General features: G+C 34.4%; 1 protein-coding gene across 2 annotated transcripts in view; it reads right to left on the bottom strand.

The window, feature by feature from the left end:
- Positions 1-292: 292 nt before the first annotated feature.
- The window catches only part of LOC128211600 (hepatocyte growth factor receptor-like), a 34,535-nt gene continuing 11,858 nt past the window's right edge, over positions 293-22,969 (bottom strand). The window contains exons 2-25 of one of the 2 annotated variants that reach the window (XM_052916581.1): positions 21,290-21,723; positions 20,481-20,595; positions 20,181-20,289; positions 19,254-19,317; positions 18,954-19,019; positions 18,512-18,728; positions 18,038-18,162; positions 16,854-17,003; positions 14,620-14,818; positions 12,863-13,199; positions 12,037-12,200; positions 11,641-11,783; positions 10,832-11,017; positions 10,439-10,535; positions 9,988-10,251; positions 8,812-8,964; positions 7,390-7,576; positions 6,799-7,023; positions 5,124-5,228; positions 4,319-4,500; positions 3,810-3,925; positions 3,273-3,429; positions 2,929-3,074; positions 293-2,628 (exon numbers count right to left, since the gene is read on the bottom strand). In XM_052916581.1, coding sequence (XP_052772541.1) covers positions 2,391-2,628; positions 2,929-3,074; positions 3,273-3,429; positions 3,810-3,925; positions 4,319-4,500; positions 5,124-5,228; positions 6,799-7,023; positions 7,390-7,576; positions 8,812-8,964; positions 9,988-10,251; positions 10,439-10,535; positions 10,832-11,017; positions 11,641-11,783; positions 12,037-12,200; positions 12,863-13,199; positions 14,620-14,818; positions 16,854-17,003; positions 18,038-18,162; positions 18,512-18,728; positions 18,954-19,019; positions 19,254-19,317; positions 20,181-20,289; positions 20,481-20,595; positions 21,290-21,651 — 4,107 coding nt within the window. In that variant the 5' untranslated portion in view covers positions 21,652-21,723 and the 3' untranslated portion in view covers positions 293-2,390. The remainder of the gene's footprint in view (positions 2,629-2,928; positions 3,075-3,272; positions 3,430-3,809; positions 3,926-4,318; positions 4,501-5,123; positions 5,229-6,798; positions 7,024-7,389; positions 7,577-8,811; positions 8,965-9,987; positions 10,252-10,438; positions 10,536-10,831; positions 11,018-11,640; positions 11,784-12,036; positions 12,201-12,862; positions 13,200-14,619; positions 14,819-16,853; positions 17,004-18,037; positions 18,163-18,511; positions 18,729-18,953; positions 19,020-19,253; positions 19,318-20,180; positions 20,290-20,480; positions 20,596-21,289; positions 21,724-22,969) is intronic. The other variant, XM_052916582.1, reaches the window with a different exon arrangement.

The raw sequence follows: 22,969 nt of genomic DNA, 5'->3' as shown, positions 1-22,969 counted from the left end.
GGGGAAGAAATAGTATAGTTATCTATGTTTTAAGTCTTCATTTTAAGCATAATGTTGCCTTCAGACGTAGCACATATGACGTAATTTATCACGTGGTATACACACATTGTTAGCCATGCCTAAGGTATTCCTTTCATTTACTTGGTTAATTAATTGAACATGCCAATCAAATCACTCAGACTCTACTTATAAATTTAAGATAAATCTATATAGTTCATTGCATTTACCCAAAGTCCTCATTGGAAACATGAATATAACTTAAGGGTTGCCAATTTAGAAACAAACGAACGCCAGTTTTTCCAGGATTTATTAATGAAAAAATGTGTGTATGATAATGGTTCAACTGACAGTTTCTTTGGTAAAATGCTTTTTTAATTATAAATCGGTAGTATATTTTCAGACAATGGAAGGATCCTGGCTACTTTCTCGTTAAAATGCACTTATCTTCCCACCAACGTCTGGGAAATGATCATGATTAAGTCAAGAAAATATTTAGTTATATCTATTGTAAATACACCTGACAAGCCCAGCAGCGAGACTATATATACTATGACATAATCACTTATTAATGTACATATACTATACAAAGTTATTGCCAATTTTCCATACGGTCTTGTCTTTTTTCAACCGGATATAAAGACGTCTAAAATATCATATCACAATGCTTGCGCAAAACTAAACATAAAATATGCATGACGTATTTTCTCTTCCATGTCGTAATGACACTTTATGTCGTATTATAATGTGTCACATACATATATATATTTATATATTAACCTCCAATTTAAAATAAACAAATGATAATGCTGTTAAGATAATACCACTTTTATATAGTGAACTGAAAATTCGCTTTTCGTTAGCATGTTAGCTATAGAAAAATAATCTGATGAAGAGAAAAAAGCACTGCTTAAGGCTACATGAATGGATATCTGGTTATCACAGAAACACTTATGCAAAGTACAAAATATATATATATATATATATAATAAAATTATGAATGCCATTCTATTTTACAATGAATATTTACACAACATATCATTGTTCTTATTGCGTTCAGTTATCATATAAGTCAGATGAACAATAGAGCTATTACAAGGTAATATTTTGTCATTCACACCTCATTATATTCCTATGCAAACCTTATCCTTTACCTACTACTTTTTTTATTTTGCCACTTACACCTTATTATTTGTTCACTAAGACGCCATTCTTTTGACACTCCGACGTCATTCTTTTCCCACTCAGCCACTCAGACGTCATTCATTTGTCACTAAGACGTCATTCTTTTACTACTAAGACGTCATTCTTTTGTCATTAAGACGTCATTCTTTTGTCACTAAGACGACATTCTTTTGTCACTAAGACGTCATTATTTTGTCATTAAGACGTCAATCATTTGCCACTCAGGCGTCATTCTTTTTTCACTAAGACGTCATTGTTTTATCATTAAGACGTGATTCTGTTGTGACTCAGACGTCAATCATTTGCCACTCAGACGTCAATCATTTGCCACTCAGGCGTCATTCTTTTTTCACTAAGACGTCATTTCTTGTCACTAAGAAACGTCATTCTTTTGCAACTAAGACGTCAATCATTTGCCACTCAAGCGTCATTCTTTTGTCACTCAGACGTCATTCTTTTGTCAAATATACTTTTGCCACTAAGACGTCATTCTTTTGCCACTAAGACGTTATATTTTACCACGCAGACGTCTTTCTTTTGCCAATCAAACTTAATATTTTTTTATCAATTCATACGTCATTCTTTTGCCACTCACACGTTTTATTTTGATTCTCACACTAATACAATGAGAGACAACAGAGACATGGTCAATTAAGTCCAAAGTTCAAAAATGAGCCCTGTTAATGTAACAAAGGCCAAATGACAATAAAGCAGATACACAAACGTATAAACACAACATCCACAAATACAAACACAACAAACAGACCACGATCGCATCAAAATAACTTTACCGATAAATAATGGGAGTACTGCCTTGGAAAACGAGTATACTGAGGGCTTTAACTCGTTTGTATGACCAATATCTCCCACTTTTCTCAACATTTATCAATATTTACAAAATTAAAATAAGCCTCATCAAAACCACTATTATCTTAACAAGTCATTATACTTTACTACTCACACGTTATTTTGTATTTGCCATTCACAACTCATTACAAAAAATTATTGTAATCTTTAGTTTCAGATCCGTGTATCTTGTAGTAGGAAAATTATATTTTTTTGTTAACCCACCCCACATGAAGTTGTTCGGTATTCTCTCAACAAAAATTGCCAAGACTTCTGTTGTAATATTAGTAGTTTATAGTTCACAATATAGACACCAAAAGAATATAAAAACTTGAAATAAATGCCATGTCCATCTCTTCAGTTCACTGATTCATGTAGATTTCCATACTTTGTTGCCGCTCAGTCATCCACTGGCTCTGATTAGCGTAGTCTTCAAGACCGTCTTCTTGGTCGACAACCCCTTTGTTCACATAGCCCCTTTGTGCGTTCACATATGAGGTTGCTATGTTACCTTCACCGGGCGTAAGATCGTTAACGATTGTGCTAAATGTTGGTCTGTCGTCTTCGTTTGTCTCAAAGCACCTTTCCATCACATTCGATCTACAAAAATGCAAAGACTCATTGATATCATTGCCTCAGGAATGTGATTGGTCGCTTATTTAAACAATCTATGTACTGTGTGATTCTATGTATTGTTAAAACATTGGACTTACGTGGAAAAATCTATTCATTTCTACTTTCGGATATTGAATATTTTAATCATATCATAATGGTGCACTGATGCTAAAATTACATATATATCGACATGTTTGGTTGGATTGTATAGTAATAAGTACGGATTTAAATATAAAATAAACTGCACTGCAAATATTTTATTTCACTGGTCATTTAGATACATACATGACATCGGGGCAATCCGGTGGACACACGAGTTTGTAGTTTTCATGACACACTCGTTTCTTCACTTCTGCAGCATCGGTTATGTCGTAGAAGGGGAGGTAGCCACAGTCAGTGAAGATCTCCCATAATAACACTCCGTACGACCACTAAAATGTAAAAGATATTTCAAGGTGAAAATCTGTTATCGTGCACATGTGAATTAATGTTCTGGTGATATCAGAAAGTTGCTATCAATGTGAAATGCGCTCATAACTAAGTAGGATGTAATATTCTCAACCATTAAATAAAGTTTATGCCGTATCCATTGAATTACAAATCAAAGAATGAGTACGTAATTCCCGTACCACATCAGTCTGGGAAGAGAAGAATGCCTGTAACAGCGAGTGCGGCGCCATCCATCGAACGGGAATATACGTGTCTCCCTGTGCCATATACTCCTCAGGGAACAAGTCCGCGCTGAACGAGCTGTCAGCGATCTTGACGACCATGTCACCAGTCACCCTGAGATATATCAGTACAAACAGTCCATGCATGTGTGCATTTAAAACAGTAAAATTAATGTTCTCCATATTAATGATTGTGCATTTCCATTCTCTTTCATGTTGTTTTATGTAGAATTATACTTAATCAATTCGAAACATTGGATTACCGGTATTAAACTGAGGTTTTAATACACCTATCTATTACAAATAATGTAACCAGCCAAGAGTTTTGTGAAATAGGGTATCTGGAAGAAAAAGGATTATGTACATAGTGTTCTGCAATTTATTGATTTGGTCAAATGTATCCAAAATCTTTGTATAAAACCAGTGCCATTTTTAATTCCATTTGTAAACTTATGCGATTGATTACACAGTTTAACGTATTTAAGTTTATTTTACCAGCAATTCCTGCATGCGAGATCCTTGTGTGTCATGCCTTTCGTACTGAGGAAATTCATTCCTTCGGCGACTTGGACGCAAAAGTTCATCGAAATATCCAGTGGCACTTCTTTTTTCTGTGTAAACAGTTTTAAGTTAAATAAATACTATTTAAAATTTACTATTAGTAGCTTTTATTCTACTTGTTCCTTCAATACTTGATTATATGTTTATGCTTATAGAATGCGTAATAAACAAATCGCACATCTTCATTTAATTAATAACTTTTTGTGTCAGAATAGGAACATTTAATGTTTATACATGCCTTCTTAAACTGTTGTATTTTGTTTTATGGTGGAAAATCATTAGATGTTTGTTGTTGGAACTGGACGAATCCATTTCTAACTGCATGAACAGGTAACCATTTTGAGCAAAAACAATATTAAATGACTAAATAGAATAATGCTATCAAATGTATAAGCCTCGGTATTTTCAATAAAATAGACGGTTTACAGTGTGATTATATGTACCGCTGTTTCCTTTATGTAATACTCTTTCATAGTTCTATTCTCCATCTCATGGTATAGGATGTACACTGACTTGGCATCAACTGCGATGCCAATCATCTTCAGAATATTCTCGTTGATACTGTCTCGGAATCGTATGCATTCCTTCAGTTCTCGTATCAGCCATTCCGGAATATTCTGTCCTTCTGTAAAATTAAACTTTCATCGTTAAGACAACAAAGTTGTTTTTTGTCAGTTCAAAATTTATTTTAATCCTTAACTTGGCTTTGCCAGTGCCAAATATATTAACTGTTGAAGATTTACACCCTGAAACGGATTACCAATTCGGGAATACACGCAGAAAAATCGGTTTAAATATAGCTGCCGAATTGGTGGCCAATAGTGTGTATGTTTATATGACTATTGTGATGTGTGCTGTTGTTGTTTTTTACTTTTTAAATTCCAAACCAAGTCATGTTTACAGTTTTATTCTGTTATTTTTCCTCAACAAATACTTGATGCAATATCACAATATATGCGGTCGAAAATATAAGCATCAAATATATAATAACGCTTACTGTTACTGGGCTGTTGTAAAACAACCTTTGAGATCAGAAAACTTTCCATAAGTGTCCATATTTTTTTTTTTTTAAAAGGCTCCCTTGTGCGGCCCGGTCATGCTTATTTTTTTAAGCGATAGAAAACAGAACATAATCCAAAAGGAATTTGCTCGCGTGCCTTTCTGCGTTCATACAACATAAATGCCAAAAACATGCGATCAATCCTTAAATACACTTGATACCGTAAGAGAGCATGGTAATGATATTACCTGGAAGTTTGTCTCTCAGCATCTTTATTGTGAGGTTAGAACCGGAGTTACTTGTGGAAGCTGAAGACGAAAACTGGCCAAGGACCACATGGCAGTACTGTTTACCTGTACGGAAAGCATTAGAAAATATCAATAGTATTATTTACTTAGTTGTTATTAATTATATGCAAGACGATTTCATGATTAGTATAATACGTCATGCTTTATAGTTAGAACTCATTGATGGCTTAATTTGGAGGGGCCCTCTGTAGAGCTCGAATCTAATACCCATAAGAGGGTAACATTTTGGGAAATACAAGTAAAAATGGAAAGTCTATTGGTTTGAAAAAAAAATGTTTCGAATTAACGCCCTTGAATAGTTAACTTGTAATGTTCCAGGAATCATGTAGCCCGGAGCCCGGAAAATAAACAGTTCTGTTTCAGTGAAAGTTATAAAGTATTTTACTATTTTCGGGTTTCGCCATTATCGCTATTACTTCTTTAAGATGAGTTCGTGTATTTAATATTAATGGTTTGGTTTTAGTATTAAATGTCTGAACTTAAATAGTAAATTATAAATCGATACGAAAGGAGTTATATTCTTAATGGTTTTCTACTTTTTCTAAAGATTAATGAACTTGACACCCCTAGTCTGTAATGTAGACCATAGAGTTTGTTAAAATGGATCATTCCGTTTTGGTCACGTGATTTTAGAGTATACTAGAAGCGCCACAATGCGACGAAACCAGGTTTTTGTTATGGGCAATCAGAAATTATAGCCAATTAATTTGTTGTATGAGCAAGTTCAATCTGCAGCTTCATATAAGCTATATTCACACTAAGATTCATCACTATCCATCAATTCTAACTAAGTTGTTGGGCAGAAAAAACATTTTTCTATTTTTAGGAACAGTGTCCTTGACCTTAGCCCCACCCCCCTCAAATGCAATCCAAAGCTAGCTCTTCCCATAAGCTTCCTACACACCAAGTTTCATCAATATCTATCAATGCTAACTAAAGTTATTGAACAGAAACCAATGTTTGACGCCCGCCCGCCCAACGACAACCTCATTCTAATAACCCGGCTTTCGTTGAAAACCTGGTTAAAAATCAGCGAAAGGCACAGAAATGGTAAGTTCGTGTCTCGACGCCGATGAAGAACATCAAGTAAATATATATTGGGAAGCTTTAAAGTATCTTTTTGTACTGTTTAGAGCGGATTCTTAACTATTTCAGACTAAGAGAGTTAAAGTGAAGCATTGCGCTACAGCTTCTAGTTTCCAGGTTCGGACATCCGTGGGGTTTCTTTTTGGCCTCTTAGTAAGCCTGGATCATTGCGATACAGACAGAACAGGTACAATGGTCTGATTCCCCTTACCAGCTATACAATTAGGACTGCGGGTTTCACTGTTATATTGTGAGATTGGTTTATAAGCGTTTTGTATGCTGGTCCTGTAGGATAAAGCCAAGTTGTTGTAGTGTTTCTGTTTGTGCGTTCTTGGTTTTGGGATTATTAAACATTGAATCTTGAAACATAATAATTATTTCCAATCATTTGGCTTTGTAAGAAATCATTGATAATAGCGTGTTTATATTACTGATTTCATACTTAATTTTGGGGACAATGCAGTCCGAAAATTGGGTTGTAGTTTAATTTAAGGTAGCGTGTCCGAGCTAGCTAGAGGGGAAACGTTACCTTTACGAGTACATGTCTTTCCGATCTCTATGTTTTCACGAAGGACTAGTGAGCTTTTGATATCTTTTCGATCATCTCCACTCATGCGGTTGAAAAACGCATCACTCGCTGAAACAGTGATGCTCGAAGGGGGTCGTTTTGACGTAGGCTGAATGATCTCTTGCAAAGGCAGTTGTGTGATTGGTGTGTAGTTATTCGAACCAGATCGTTTTGCATCGACATCCACTAGAAAAATTACAATAATAAATGGATAGTATTTTCGCTATTTTATGCGGTTTATACTTTTTATACTTAAACACAAGCATGTCTTGAATAAACTATACTGCACATGAAAAAGTATGGCCTTTATAAATATGTGTGTGACATAATACACACAGACAAATTTTGCGGTACAATGACAAGCGATGGTCAAAAGAAAAAGTCAAAACAATAGAAGTTTTAACAATCAATCACCTTAACTAAAAACAAATCAGTCTATACTGATGAATATCACGGTATCCGACATGGCACCAAAATGGTGTTGCCGGTGTAGCTGTTAGACCGTATCTATCTAGTTTATGTTTAATTTAGTGATTGAGACGTTTAACTCACAAGAGTCGGGGATATCAGTTTGTTTATCATAGTCTCCTCGTCGTCGGCAGCAGCAAACTATCACAATAACGATGACAATGATAACAAAAGCACCAGCACCCGCAGCAATGCCATAAAATTCAGTGGTTTGCCAGAAGGTTAAGAATTCAAGCCTTCCATAATAGTAGACCTTGTTTCCAATTCGCACCTAGAAATTTAAATAAGATAAACATTAAAAAATGTGGTATGTCTTTGTTGAGTTGAGTTCGTAAATGCTACTTCAAGAGCATTACACAGTGCAAAAGAGGGTTGGAAATGCCCAAAATTAACATGATTAAACGTTCATGTTATTTTTAAGTTTTGAGAAACACTCCTTTGAAACATTGAAAACTATTTATTTTTAATTTTATATCCGAACAATCTGCCGAACAAATCTACATATACGAATAATACTTATTATATTACCTATACACAAATACTGGTACATTGCTACTGACAGCAGCTTTTTAGTTTTGGATAAGTTGTATTCAAGTTTTAGATAACTTTTTAACGGAGTTTAAGAATTGTCCCAGTCAGGGAAACACATGCTAATCTTACAATTGAATACAGCTTACTACGAGAAACATTCAGGATACATACGGTTATGTTATATAGGACAACGTTATATCAGTTTAAGATTGATTGAAAGTGTTCATTAACAAACAGCGATGAAAAGTGTTACACTGCAAGCGCCCGCTAGCACCAGCTGCAGTGGAATTCTAATTCAAAGTCAAGTCGATTCAAGTCAATGGTTTAATTTGTAATGAAAGAAAACTGGCTGAAAATACATAGCTCACAACATAAATACACGAGAAGTTGTGTCACAGGAATGCTCCAATACAAGCATATCGTATATATTAATCACGATTACTTCCCTTTAACTAACAATGCTTAAAACACAATAAGTTAATTTGTATAATGATTCAAATGGTTCAATCGCAAAAGGGGCATTCAAATTATGGTCATAAAAATACCAATTAAATAAGCACTAGTGCACGTACATCACTATGATTTATATTTGAAAACAAAAATGGTATTCACAGTCTTAAACAGTAATAGTATCAAAATATTGGCAATACACACACACACATACACGACTGTCTCTTGGGGTTTAATTATGTCTGCCAATCTCAACGCGTACTTTATTATTTGAACGTCAAAATTAACAAGATGTTATGATTGATTTTAATATGTTTAAATGGTTCGGAATACAAGATAAAGTTCAACATTTACCCTAAATGTCTATAATGAAACCATCGACTTGAAGTGTTTATAGATTCGTGCCAGTTTTGGTAAAAAAACAACATCCATAAGTATCTATTTAAGAAACACAATCACAAATTCCGCAAGGCTTTAACATAAATAACTACAATACGGACAAAGTAAATGTCAAAATTCTCTTACCGTTACATTGACTTCTCTAGAGTTTCCTGGAAACTTCTCCTCCAAACTACAAGCTAGGTAGTTATCCGTCCGTTCCACTAACGTGCAAGGTTCATCTCCAAGCAACACCTGGACATCATCCTCATCATGACAAGCAGTATTCAGATTTGAGCCCTAGTGTTACCAGAAAATATAATATATGGACAATTGAAATCACCAGAAAAACCATTTAAATAATTTTAAAGATTAAATCAGTGTGGGAGAGAGATACTTGAGGAGTACAAAATACATCCAGTATAAAAACAGCAGTCTCGATTTGACTGTTTCTGTTTATATGCACAATATTACAGCTTAAGCGAATGTGGAACATTATCAACGCCCCTAGTAACAGCTTAAACGAATGTGGAACATTATCAGCAGCCCTAGTAGCGTCTTAAACGGATGTGGAACATTACCAGTGCCCCTAGTAACGGCTTAAACGGATGTGGAACATTACCAGCGTCCCTAGTAATGGATGTGCAATATTGCCAGCGCTCCTAGCAACGACTTAAACGGGTGTGCAACATTACCAGCGCCCCTAGTAACGGCTCAAGCGCATGTGCAACATTACCAGCGCCCCTAGTAACGGCTTTAACGGATGTGCAATATTGCCAGCACCCCTAGTAACGGCTTTAACATATGTGCAACATTACCAGCGCCCCTAGTAACGGCTTTAACGGATGTGCAACAATACCAGCACCCCTAATAACGGCTTTAACGGATGTGCAACAATACCAGCACCCATAATAACGGCTTTAACGGATGTGCAACATTACCAGCGCCCCTAGTAACGGCTTTAACGGATGTGCAACATTACTGAATTATTTATCGCAGATGAATGGTAATGAATTAGTTTGTGTACGCAGCTATATAAAAATCAACAAACATTTATTCTCTTATTTAAAGTAATACAAATAGATGTAGTACTAGCATCTGTTTCGAAAAGGTTGTGACCGTTTATTCATGGGAAATATGTTTATTATTATTATTATTATTATTATTATTATTATTATTATTATTATTAAATGCTCTATGATATGCTTTGCGAACAATTTTAGATGTGTGTAATGGGATAATTCGATTTTCATAATAAATGATTACTTCCGAAAATATCGTGAATTCAATACAATACCTGAAGTGTATTTTCGTTGTACTTACAACAATTTTGTACTTGCTGTCACTGAACACACTTTTGTAAGTGTCCTTCTCGCTCAACATATTAATGGATGGATCATCTACGACTTTCAATTGGGCTTCAGAACTTATTAGCACATTCTCCGAAGCGCCATCCATTTGAAAGGTGTAATTGAAAGACACGCCCTCACTTTTCTGGAGTGCTGTCAGATGGGCGATTAAATCGGGGGTCTTGCAGCTCAAACTATCAGCCGAACAATCGGAAAGCATTGCATCCAAGCAACAATCCTGCACATAAGAATATCATGATGTTATGCATACTATAGAAACAACAGTACTTTTATATGTAATTTAAAACAAGAGGTTTTAGTTACAGTTACTGGTCGTCATAAAAAGGTTTTTGCTTTATGCTTTGAACATAAAAAGGTTAATATAAACATTTCGCAGACGAACGAGCATTTGGTTTGCAACGTACCCCTTTTACGCTTTTTCCAGCCGCATAATATACGAGGAAACCTGGATGGGCGACACTGTCTATATTTGTACCCGGCACACGTATCTTACAGCCACCACTGAGACAGTAAATGTTGATTTATAGCATGATATTATACTTTTATTTATCTGTACACAAATTAGTAATTAGTTTGTTTTTGTCTTGATCGTTATCAACAAATAAGTCAAGCAAAATAATGCATTAAAATTAAAAGAAAATCAATCTACATGGTCCCCCTTTAAAAATTGCAGTTTTTTTTTAATTTCCACGTAAGGGATTAACTATGAATATTTATTTATCTACAGATATGTCACTTGCCTGGTCATCATAATGATATATCGTTTTAAAATACTTTCAAACAAAACACTGATTTACCTTGCGTAAGTTGTGATAGAATGTGTTGCATTTAAAACAGGATTTGCCTTAAATTCAAACGCCAGGGCATTTTCACTTTGACGAGTATGTGATACGTTTTTCGTCAACGTCCACTTTACTAACAAGTTGAGAGGGATTTCGCTCTTTTCCCTCGGCTTCGTTCGGAATATCAGCGTACTTGAATCACTGCAATTATACAAAAGTGTTTGGGTAAAACAATGTTACAGTCGATAGAATACTGATGGATATGTTGACACATCTTCTTCAGTATTATTATGAATAACATCCTTTAAATATTTGATAGTTTATTAACGTCTCATCATTACAACCTATATACATCACATAATAAATATAACTTAAAACATGTATTGCCACTCAGTCTATGAGTTATAAGTGACTATAGTACTCAAAAAACAACAACTATACATTGCTTTTACAACATCTAAAATCGATACATATACACAATACATAGTATTGCACACATATTGGTTGAATGTGACAACCAACATTCACAATTAAGAACACAATTGTTGTATTGTGTTGTGTTCTTGAAATGTTGAATACAATCTGATATTCGTGTACAGCAGAAACTCAAAATCTTTGACGATACACTTTGAAGATAATGTGTATCCTGCGACAATGCTATTGTCTCAAAAGACTGGTTAAGATATACGCCTTTAATTAGCGTCTTATCTTTTTTCAATAGATACGTAATTGTCATGCACGGAGCATCAGCTTAAAGAAGGTACGCGTACAGGCTAATTTTAAATAAACCATTAGTTAAGCATCGTCCGAATGATTCAACATACTTCGACACCAACGTCTGTTCCACCGACCCTATCACGACTCTCGTATCTACATGATCTGAGGTCAACAGTTCTCCACGAACCGTCACAAGGGTACCACCAGCCTCTGGTCCATACATTGGTTCCACGCTTGTCACCTTGGGCTCCTGTAAAGCGTTATTTAAACAGCTCAGTTTATGAGGTAAAGTTACACAATATAACATAAAAGTTGTTTGTTCTTCATATGTTCGAATGCTTATTCGTCGACTTGTTATATTGCTACTTAAACTCAAATCGGAATAAGCAGTTCAAGTTAGTCATCACGTGTCATAAAAATAGCTAGCTGGCCACTTCCATCGAACAGAATTTTGGTCAGCATAATGTGTTTGAACTACGATGGTTAGAAATAATAAAACTTACGCATTTTCTGTTGTCACGATATTCCCAAGTACACGGACATTGACCGGAAGTAATTTTACACACTTTACTTTCATCTTCGGTTCCAAGTGGTTCACAATTACATCTATTTCCACAACCGGATGTCAGATCATAAAATGCTTCCTTGCATTCATCGCAACGTCGACCTGAAAAAAAAAAACGTTTGCGACGGCTTTGTTAATTCATAGTTCATCTTTTTTACACTATTCACTTAAGTAAATCCACTTTTTTACATTTATTTAACAGGACATGAAATATTTAAAAACATGCAAGATATCATAACAAAAGTACAAAAATATTAATGTAGGAAGTGTTATATCTATGAAGATCACAAGGGCATGGTGCGTTGTTATGCAACACGCCTATGACCACGCCCCCCACGCCCCCCCCCCAAAAAAAAATAATAAAAAAATAAAAAATAATTAATAAAAAAAATCAATCAATATTCCCAGGCTTGTTAATAATGATGGAGGAACTGTTACTAGTAATAAGTTACAAGAATTGTATTTTTTATACAATTTTTCTATAATCTTTGTAAATTATTGAAATATTATAGAATAATAGCATATAAATATAATTATTGTTATTACAAGCAACATTTCCCCTATCATTATAAATAAGCCTGTGAGTATTTATTTATTTTAAATTAATTTATTTTGGGGGGAGAGGGTGCGGTCATATGGGTGTGGTATAATAACGTACCCTGCCCCTGTGATGAAGATGACATATAACGAAACGGTCCAGAACATGCAATGATAAAACGCTAGAATGTGTGTAGTAGAAGAAGAATACATTATGAGACATTCACCTTGCACATTATTATTTTTGCATTTGCACTGCCCAGTTGTAAAGTCGCAAGAAATATTTCTATTAACAACCCCGTCTATGTTACATGCACATGCCACACAGCCAGATGGATTCGTTATCTCGTAGAAAGATTCCATGCATTGCTCACAATTCCTACCCTGAACGTTCGGCTTGCATAGACAGGTCATGTTATCGTTACAGTGTACACTTCCATCCAGATCACATGTACAATTTGTACATCCCGATGATGAATTTGAACCTAGATTGACTGTGTTGTGTTTACATTTGTCGCAAAGGTGACCCTCGACATTTGATTTACAGGTGCACGCTCCGCCAACCTAAAATAATACACGCATTTTTAAAATGCCACAGAACAAGGAAATAATTGTCTGAATGCACAACTAAAGCTATCATAGAATGAAACAAGGGCCCCTGATGATAGCATATTTGAATAGGGGTGGTGTGAGGGCATGATAAAAGTCAAGTGGGGAATACTATAGAAAGATAAGCCATGCCTGTTTTATTTTTACATATATTTAAATTTGATATACGAAGTTGTTATATAAACTATCCAAACAATATAATACTATTTAACAAAGGTATTTTAAGCAAAGGGAGATTATCAACAAACATATTTCATTTAAGTTTTTGGCATCCACTAATCACTATGCACATTATTATTCATATTGTATTTGCGGTTTTCATATTTCCAATAATGCTACATAGCCTTTTCTTTATCGATGTTTCAAGTTTCATTCAATTAACTTTCATAACGATTTATTTGTATTAGTTACAAAGGGCCTTAAGTATGTAGAACATTTAGTGTAATAAAGCTTGTCATTAAAGTGCATAATGTAATGTATGCGATAAAGTATTTGCAATTTGAAGTTTATTTTCATCCATAGTTTAAAAGTAATGAAGAACAAAAAAAAAGCTGTGAGTAAGTTTTTATGGTTCGAAACTTATGTGAAAATCTACAGAAACAAGCACAGTAGCCAACAGTTTAAACATAAACCCTGTTTAATGGCACAGGGTAAACGCCATAGATATAGAACACAAAAACAAAAGTTGATATCGCAAATGGTTGTAGAGTTAGAAGGAAAAACATGAAAATATGTAAAAAATAATAATAAAAGGCCATAGCTCTTACAATATTTTAGTTGGAATTGCATAGCTAGTCAGGAGAAAGTTGGAATTTCATAACTAGTCAGGAGAAAGTTGGAATTTAATAGCTAGTCAGGAGAAAGTTGGAATTTCATAGCTAGTCAGGAGAAAGTTGGAATTTCGCAGCAAGTCAGGAGAAAGTTGGAATTTCATAACTAGTCAGGAGAAAGTTGGAATTTCATAACTAGTCAGGAGAAAGTTGGAATTTCATAACTAGTCAAGAGAAAGTTGGAATTTCATAACTAATCAAGAGAAATTTAGAATTTCATAGCTAGTCAGGAGAAAGTTGGAATGTCAAGAAAGAGAACGTTATTACTGCAAGTAAGTGTATAAAGTTTGAACTTGATATATTAAATGATTGAAAAGAGAACATGAAAAATATGTGTTTTTAAAAAGATACAAACAAAATCTGATGCGTATTTATATGTGCGAATTTTTATGTGATAATCCTAATGGACACCCCCTTCCACCTAAACACCCATATGTTGACTCAAACGGACGGACGGACAAACAGACGGACAGGGCGATTACTATTGGGTACCTGTATTTTGATCCAGAGCACCATTTAAAATGTACAATATAATTAAACAGTACCTCTTTACAGGTGTAACTTGCACTACCATTCTTGTTGCACTGACACGAATGTGGACACACGAAGTCTTTATCGGAGCGGTAGTGCTCATCACTACACTTATCACAATGAGTGCTCGTTGTATTACCGACACAAGTAGCACAAGTATATGCCCCGTCGGCAGAAATTGCGCATGTTGGGTTGTTACCATAACAACCACATCTGGAAAATTCATGAAATGTACATACCGAACCACTGTAGTAGCTATTGTGTAACAATATCTGTCTTTTTAAAACATAACAGAGACCGCAAAGTATTAAATAATTATTATTAGACATTTGCATTATTACATTGTCTGCTTAAGCAAAGAAACAAAAATGAAAGTTAAAATATGCACTCTTACTCCCAAATCATATTGACCACAATTAATACAATTATTTTAAAATACCAAAAGGGATGAATAAATAAATATCGAAAACAATGGTTCTTATGAATCATACCAAGTTTAATATGAAAGAAAGGTGCAGAAAACAGGGTATTTCTACCTTAAGTGACGATAGTAGATCACAGTAAATATTTTATCACAAACCAATCATTTAATATTAATGCGTTTTCTGCTTTTTAATACATGGTTACAATCTTGTTATCAGTAATTAAAATTTTCCATAAATCCATTATTTAGTAAGTAGTAAAAGGTTTATCACTCAAAATTTATGTTTGTATGTATTGATTTTGAATAAGAGTGTCACTTTATAATAATTAATAATTAACTTCACTTGTGAAGCTTATGTTTATAAAGGATGTTGTTTGCAGGGGTCCAACGCGTTTTCCGCATTTTAAGTGAGGGAAATGTGTGATGAGGAATAAAATGGCGGTGTTCGAAGAGATTTCGGTGTTTTGGGGGGATATTTTCACCTGGTAAGTAAGTTTGATCACTTTTCTCGCAATATAAATACGCCAACCAGGACGCCACACGTGTAAGCTTCTTTCAGTTTTTTTAACGTATGTTTCTAGAGGCCTTAACAACAAAAAAACTATTAAGTGTATACGCTGTTCGATTATATAGATAGATAATTTATTCACTATAAGCTTACAGCACATGAGTAATACATATTTCAAACGATAATATGGAGAATAAAACATTTTCGGTATGCACAATGATAATACTTTTCTTACAATTGTTTATCAATTTTTATATCAGACACATATATTTTCAAAACGATTAACAATAAAATGTGAGAAGATGCAATCCAATACAATTTTCGACGGAATATATATATTATTTTCAACAATAAAATTACAAGTGAAAATGTTAATTCCGTTGAATAATGATTTATAAAAGCAATGCCTTATTCGAAGATTTTTTGAAATATCCATATCATATCAGATATAACTTTACATGTTACATTTGGAGAAAAGTGTTAATTATAGTATGTATTTTGTCGTATTTTAAAACTTTTAAATATATAGCACGATAATTTGCGTATAGTATTTATGTTATTCGTTGAAAGAAGTTCAGTAAATTTCATAATATTTGGGCGACGCCAATAATATCGACGTATGTATGATTTCCGTAATTCATGATATAAAGGACATTCTAAGAGAAAATGAAATTCGTCCTCCAGAGTGTTGCAAAGTTGACATTTTCTTTCATTTCTTGGGGTTATGTGTGGTTTATGCCATCGTCCCATTTCTATTTCGAGTCTATGGGAAGATAACCTAAGCCTTGATAGAGCGTTCCTGTGATGTTTGTTCTGGATATTGTCTAGGTATAATTGGAAATTAAAGTTTGAGAATAATACATAAGAAGAAGCTCTCGAAGAGTCTCTCAACTCTTCATTCCATTTTTGCATAAATATGTCTCTCGCTCTTCGTTTGAAGATATATAAAAAGTAATTAATGTTTCCGACACATTGAATATATATAACTGTGTTACCAAGTAAATATATAACTATTTGTAATTGTAATGGTAATGATTTAAAGATAATATTTTTATTTATTTAATATTGTTTGTTTGTTTTGTTCGATTTTTAATACATGTATTGGCTTATTTCTAAATTCAATAATACTTGTCCACATTGACGGTGGTGGAGATGATGGAGGTGGTAGTGATGGTGGTGGTGGTGGTGGTGATGATGATGATGATGATGATGATGATGATGATGATGGAGTTGGTAGTGTTGGTGGTGGTGATAGTGATGATGATGATGATGATGATGATGATGATGATGATGATGATGATGATTGCATAACATACCTCGCACCAACGTTTAGTTCAGCAATGCTGAAAACGACGGGACTATCTGCGCTCAAAGTTATCACTAGTTTATCTGCCAATAAATTCTCGTACTTTATCCGGGTTATATTAGCAGCAGCATCTTCAATTTTCAAGGACAACCCACCCGAACTGAAAACATAAAAAGGCGTAAAGATTTCAATTTCACAGGTGCCTTAAAGTACCATATCAACATTGAACTGTATAGTTAAATTGTTTGTTATCTTGAATCTTGAAGGAATTATTAATTGAAAAAACTATGTAAAAATACGTGTGGATATTTGAACAACTTAAAATTTATATTTTCATATGAGAAGGGATCATAAATGAACAAATCTAAAATTCATGTGTTATAAGACATTAAACGCATATAAATACCAAAAGAGCCTGTACAAGTACCATATGAAGTGTAGAATTGATATTTGAAATAGGATGTGTATATAGTTGTTCTTAAAGGCCTAGCTTAATCCTTCTATAAGTGACCCCTCCCAAAAACTGTGTATAGTACACAACCTTTGTGTATTAATTGACTAATGGCCTTATCAGATCTCCGATCTGAGTATCCTGCTGTGCAGTTTTGGAGGTTTTGTTATATAAATGGACCCTAAATAGCCCTACTGCAATAAACAAATACACAGGAAATTGGCCCCTATTGTGACATCAGTGCAATTAGCTGAAGATGCACAGAAGGGGATTGTCATGCCAAACATTCCTTAAACTAGGCCTTTAATTATAAAATGGGTATGCACATTTCAAAATAAGATTTATGTTGCACATAGAATATGTATTTACTATTTTGAAAAATGTATGTGTGTAAAGTATTTGAATTGAGAAACACTACATTATACTCCATGTCATCTGTATTGGTTTGGTGTAATTGTTATTTATTTTTGTGTTTCTTAACAATAACACACTTACGGTAAGTGAATCTAGTACTGTTATGAAGACATAGATAAATATTTAGTAGTATTGCACCTCTCTATGTCTGCATAATTATGTTTTTATTATTATAATGTATTTATTTTATTCTTTTGTTTGAATACATGGTGTTTATTGTGTTATTGCTGTTTTTGTAGCCATGGTATATTATATATACATGTGTTGTCAGAAGAACCTATGACCTTCTTGGAAATAATGTTCTGTTCTATAAAAAACACCGCACCTACCCATCATAACTGCAATCTGATCCTGGTGAGCAAAACTTGCTTAACCGTTTGGAACCTTCTCGGTAGAGATCCACCTGAATTGTCTTTATATTTTGTGTCATTCCAAGGAAAGTAACATTTTGGATCTACAAAAGAAAAAATCACATTCAAAATTATTCATATTTGTCTACAGTAATAACATTCAAACATATATTGGCCATTGTTTACAAATGGTAGTGAACCTCAAATATTTATTAAATGGCATGCATTTTATCTTAAAGACTTATTAGTGGCATGTATTGGACCTTCGGACTTATTTAATGGCATTATTGAATCTCAAGAACTTATTTGCATGTGTTGGTCCTCAAATATTTTTTATGGCATGTATTTGACCTCAAAGAGGTATTTTATGACATGTATTGGACCTCAATGATGTATTTGATGGTCTGTATTGGCCCTCCCATTTATTAATTGGATTCTAACCAAATTCAATACCTGATACATATGCGATTTCTTCAGCTCTAAAGTTAAAGTGACATTTTTCACACTCCCCGACACCCAGCGTGTACCCATGTCTCTATCTAATAGGAAGACAGCGTATCCACCGTCCGTGTTCAGCCTTGACACTGGGGCACTCCCATTGTTGCTCAGACATTTCAGGCCTTTATTTGGCTTTGTAGAGGAATCAAGAACTGGAAAGTCTCCGGGGCATCTGTTTACAAATATTTAAGATCGAGTGTCTTTCATTGTTTTTTAATGTCAATATTGCTTTACTATTAGGTTTGCCGTGAACGTCTTTTGAAATTACTAGTAAATGTTTATATCGTGATTTCAATACCAGACTGATCAACGGGAAATGATGTTAATGCTTAAAAATGATTTGAAAACTACAACAGTCGACGAAACAAGTAATAGGATTCATCGCAAGACCGTATACCTGCAGTTAGATTCGACCTCCAAAACTTCCAGATTTGAGGCGCCAATGCGCAATTGCTCAAGTTCTCTGAAATCATATATAAATACTACAATGTCTAGTACTTCTTAAGAAGGCGTACAAAACGGCATTGCCTTTTTTCTTACTTACTATTTTTTAAAGTTCCAATATCATTACTACTCAATAAAACTTGTTGGTATCATTTAAAATCGCGGGAAGAGCAATTGATTAAGAAGAACACAAATCAGCAATCATTAAGATTTATTACTATTGCATTCCGTTCGATGCATAATTGTATGTTACCTGCTTGTTAAGGAATCGTTGAACCATCGGACGTCTACCACTTCAATTGTATTGCCTGATATATCTAAAAAGTAATTGGGTCGTTTTGATTTTACAATGATACATGACTTAATAAATAAAATCTGGTTTAATTGCATTTTTTAAAAATTAACAAGAAATATACTTATATAAAAAACTTGGACACAGATAGTTTTAATTCAAAAAAGTTCATTCAATATAAAAAAAAACACATTTAAATTACAGCGATTTCCAGTACAAAACATATTAATGAAGATTTTGTCACACTGCTAAACTAGTTTATGACTACTAGCATTTATCACCGTAGTGCTAATATAAACGAAGAAACATGGTAGACAAGGGGGTACAATCAGTATTGAGGAACAAGCTGTTTGTCATTTGTCCATACATTTATGAAGAATGTCAAATTAAAAAATATCAGCCTCGTCGGAGACAGCATCCACTTTGAGAAAAGGAATACTAATGTAAAACGAATCATATTAACAGAATGGCTCAAGTCAAGTTCTAAACGACCAGATACAGGAATCACAGGAGCAAGAGTGCATGCTCCTCAAAGGAGCCAAACATAATCAGTTATCCGACATAGCGTACCTAAATAAATTCAAGGTATCAATCTTTAAGTTCATATATTATAAAACAACATTAGCTATTCATTATGCCGTCGATTATACTTTGGGTTGTCCTGGTTGAAAGCTAAAATGGAATAAATCCAAAAGGAGCTTATATACAATGCATGACTGTTTCACTGAATAAACTATTTGAAAATAACAATGCCTCAAAAAGAACACTTCGCGGACACATGCGCCTCTCGGTCGAAAACATATAATATAAATAGAATTATATAAACATCTGTTGACGTTGGTTGCCTTAAAAAATTGTGTATGTGATGTAATGGTACAAGCAACTTACTTCTCATTGGACCAATTGTTAAGTTTAATGAATCGCTGGTAACGAAGTTTTCGCCAGATTGAAATGTAGAATTTATGTTTGAGACAAACATATACATGTCGCCGTTGAACTGAAATAAACAGATACTGCATAAGGCGAACTTTCTAAGTCTGAAAGTAAAATGTATCAAACGGAAAGTTCATTTAAATGTTTCTATTCATATTTTTACAGTCATCTTTTTTTATTGATTATTAACATTGAATTCCGTCTTTTACGTTATTTCAAAAGTAAAATCCTAGAAATAAAATATTATATATATACCCTTATAGAAATCCACCTCCACGAGGTTAGATTTGCAGGAATGTAGTTGCCAGATAAATTCAAAGATGTGCCGCTGTAAATCAATTGAGCACTGTCCCCGAACGACAAAATTTGGCTGAAATATCATAACGATGAAAATTGTTACATAAATATACGTATTAATGTACAAATGATTAGTTTTATTGATTCATTGAATGTAACAGCAATGTATTTAAACGTAGCCTGCAGTGCTTCAGTTAGGCCGAAATAGCAGAGAGAGCCCGGCTGCCCTTTTCCCAGCCCCCTGCTGCCTTTTGACCGTGCTGTGCCCTTTTGTTTGACAGAGCTGCCTTTGATGATTATTGCATACAACCTGGTTGATCTTACAGTTTTGAATTGTATTTGATATTTATTGGACATATTGGGAAGTCAATATTCAGAAATATAAAGTATACAAATAATAATAAACATGACACTTACGTAAAGATAACAGCTAAGGTATTCAAAACTAACTATAAGTTTGAAAGTAGTTACATCGTATATACAATATATCTATTGAACTTTGACCCTTTCACATGCCCCATTAAGGCACATTCAATGCGCATCAAAAATGCCCTTTCTGGCCTATCACCCTGCCCATTTCAAATTCTAGCCGGACCACTGTGAATAACCCAATAGCCAGTAATAAACAAAGCAATCATTCATGTAAATTGGATTTGAAAATTTAGTAGACTTAATAGCGTTACTCTTATGTAAACTGTGCGCTCTCAACATGTATTGGTACATCTAGCTTTAAGGCCATTATTCTGATATTAACTGTGCGTTCTTACCATGATTTAGAACATGTAGCCTTAACCCAAAGAGAGACTGTAAAATATCCTCGATTCCCAGTGGCTTCTGTCGTATTTACATGATCACAATCCCCACCATCAAATTTTGCTTCTCCATTTGATCTATTAGCAAGAATTGGCAAACTTGTGGGTTTATCCAAGCATCCAGCATCTGAAAGCGGATATGAGACATCTGGAAGCGCAGTCCTTCCCGGACATGTCTTGTTGCAAGAAATGCACTCAGTTGATGCTGTCACAGTTTGCGAAACATCGCTGACTGCACTTGATGGATATTCGAACCCAGAACAAAACTCGCAAGATATCAGGACCACGAGAACTTGTATCATGTACACACACTCCATGTTTGATAGTTGTTACACTTCTTATTCCACTTGATATGGTTTCACATTGCCTTTATTTACTGGTTTGTTTGCCTGAAATATGGAGAGGAAAGGAAGTTTATTTCAAGTGGTTTAAAAAATCGTGTAAATACATAAGTTCCCTTTAAAACATACGGTCTATAATTCAATTAAACTATAAACAATTTAGAATGCCACTGAAAAAAATCAAGTTCGGATTTCCGATCAAATAAAACGGTTTTCGTCTTTAATCTTATTGTTTTATTTCCAGTATTAATATGACAGAATCGAAGTATCGGACATCTGTTTTATATGGCTATATCTGAACTCTGAAATGTATGTGGTTAATGCGAAAACAATGACAACGCGGTTGTAAATCATAAAGACTTTTACTAGATGGATTATTGGCTGTATATTGTATTTACCGTGTTTAAAGTTTATAACGTAATTTAATCGTGCGTTCAAGTATATGTGTTTAACATTGATGATCTACAGAAAAATGACAATTTCTTTTCATTAATTTTACGTACATCGATTCTGAGGATTACACAAAAATGGTCTCATACTTAAAGAGTATATAGTTCAGTCATTCTATTTGTCCACACAGGCTTACTTATTAAACTAGTATCAGTGGTAAAATGTAGCATATCCTTGGTGTTTACATTTTGTTGTTGGCCAATGACAATCAAGGATTTTTCTCTGCTACTTTATAATCATATTTTAATCATAGTCTTTTCTCTAAACAGTAAAAGTTGCATACTCTTACAATAAAATCAAACAAAACAGAACAAATGGGTTGGGCTACAAGTTATTACATACAACCTTATGCACAAGTCAATTGTAACCACGCCCCCCCCCACGATCCGGGGATATACCGGCTATAGCGGGGAAAATGGACCGTGGTTTTACCTTCCAGGTGGCCCCGCAGTGCCGAGTGACTACAGTGGGTTTGTTTTCGCGCCAAAAATAGCGGCGAATTGGCCTAACCTAGGATTTCCCTAGAGTACGGGGGCTTTTGGCAGGGATTTTACCGCCAGTTTGTCTCCGCAGGGCGGGGATTTTACCGGGGGTTATCTGGACCGAAGGTCAAAGTCCAATCTATTCCCCGGACCTGGGCAGGGCTTGATTACAATTAACTGGTGCATTAGTTTCAGCTCGCCCCAGGCGTCAATATCGTTTAAATCTATGATTAAACCTAACAAGAAAAATGAAAAAAATGCTAAGTTGTTTCATTTCGGAAAAAAAGTATTGGTTGCCACCAAAAGAGAACATAATAATACAATATAATAATATCCCAGACCATTATATCGTGGTTGAGGGT

This window comes from Mya arenaria, chromosome 12 (assembly GCF_026914265.1).
Source record: "Mya arenaria isolate MELC-2E11 chromosome 12, ASM2691426v1".
Classification (NCBI taxonomy): domain Eukaryota; kingdom Metazoa; phylum Mollusca; class Bivalvia; order Myida; family Myidae; genus Mya; species Mya arenaria.
Note: the sequence above shows the minus strand (reverse complement) of the source record. Positions and strands in the feature narration are given on the sequence as shown.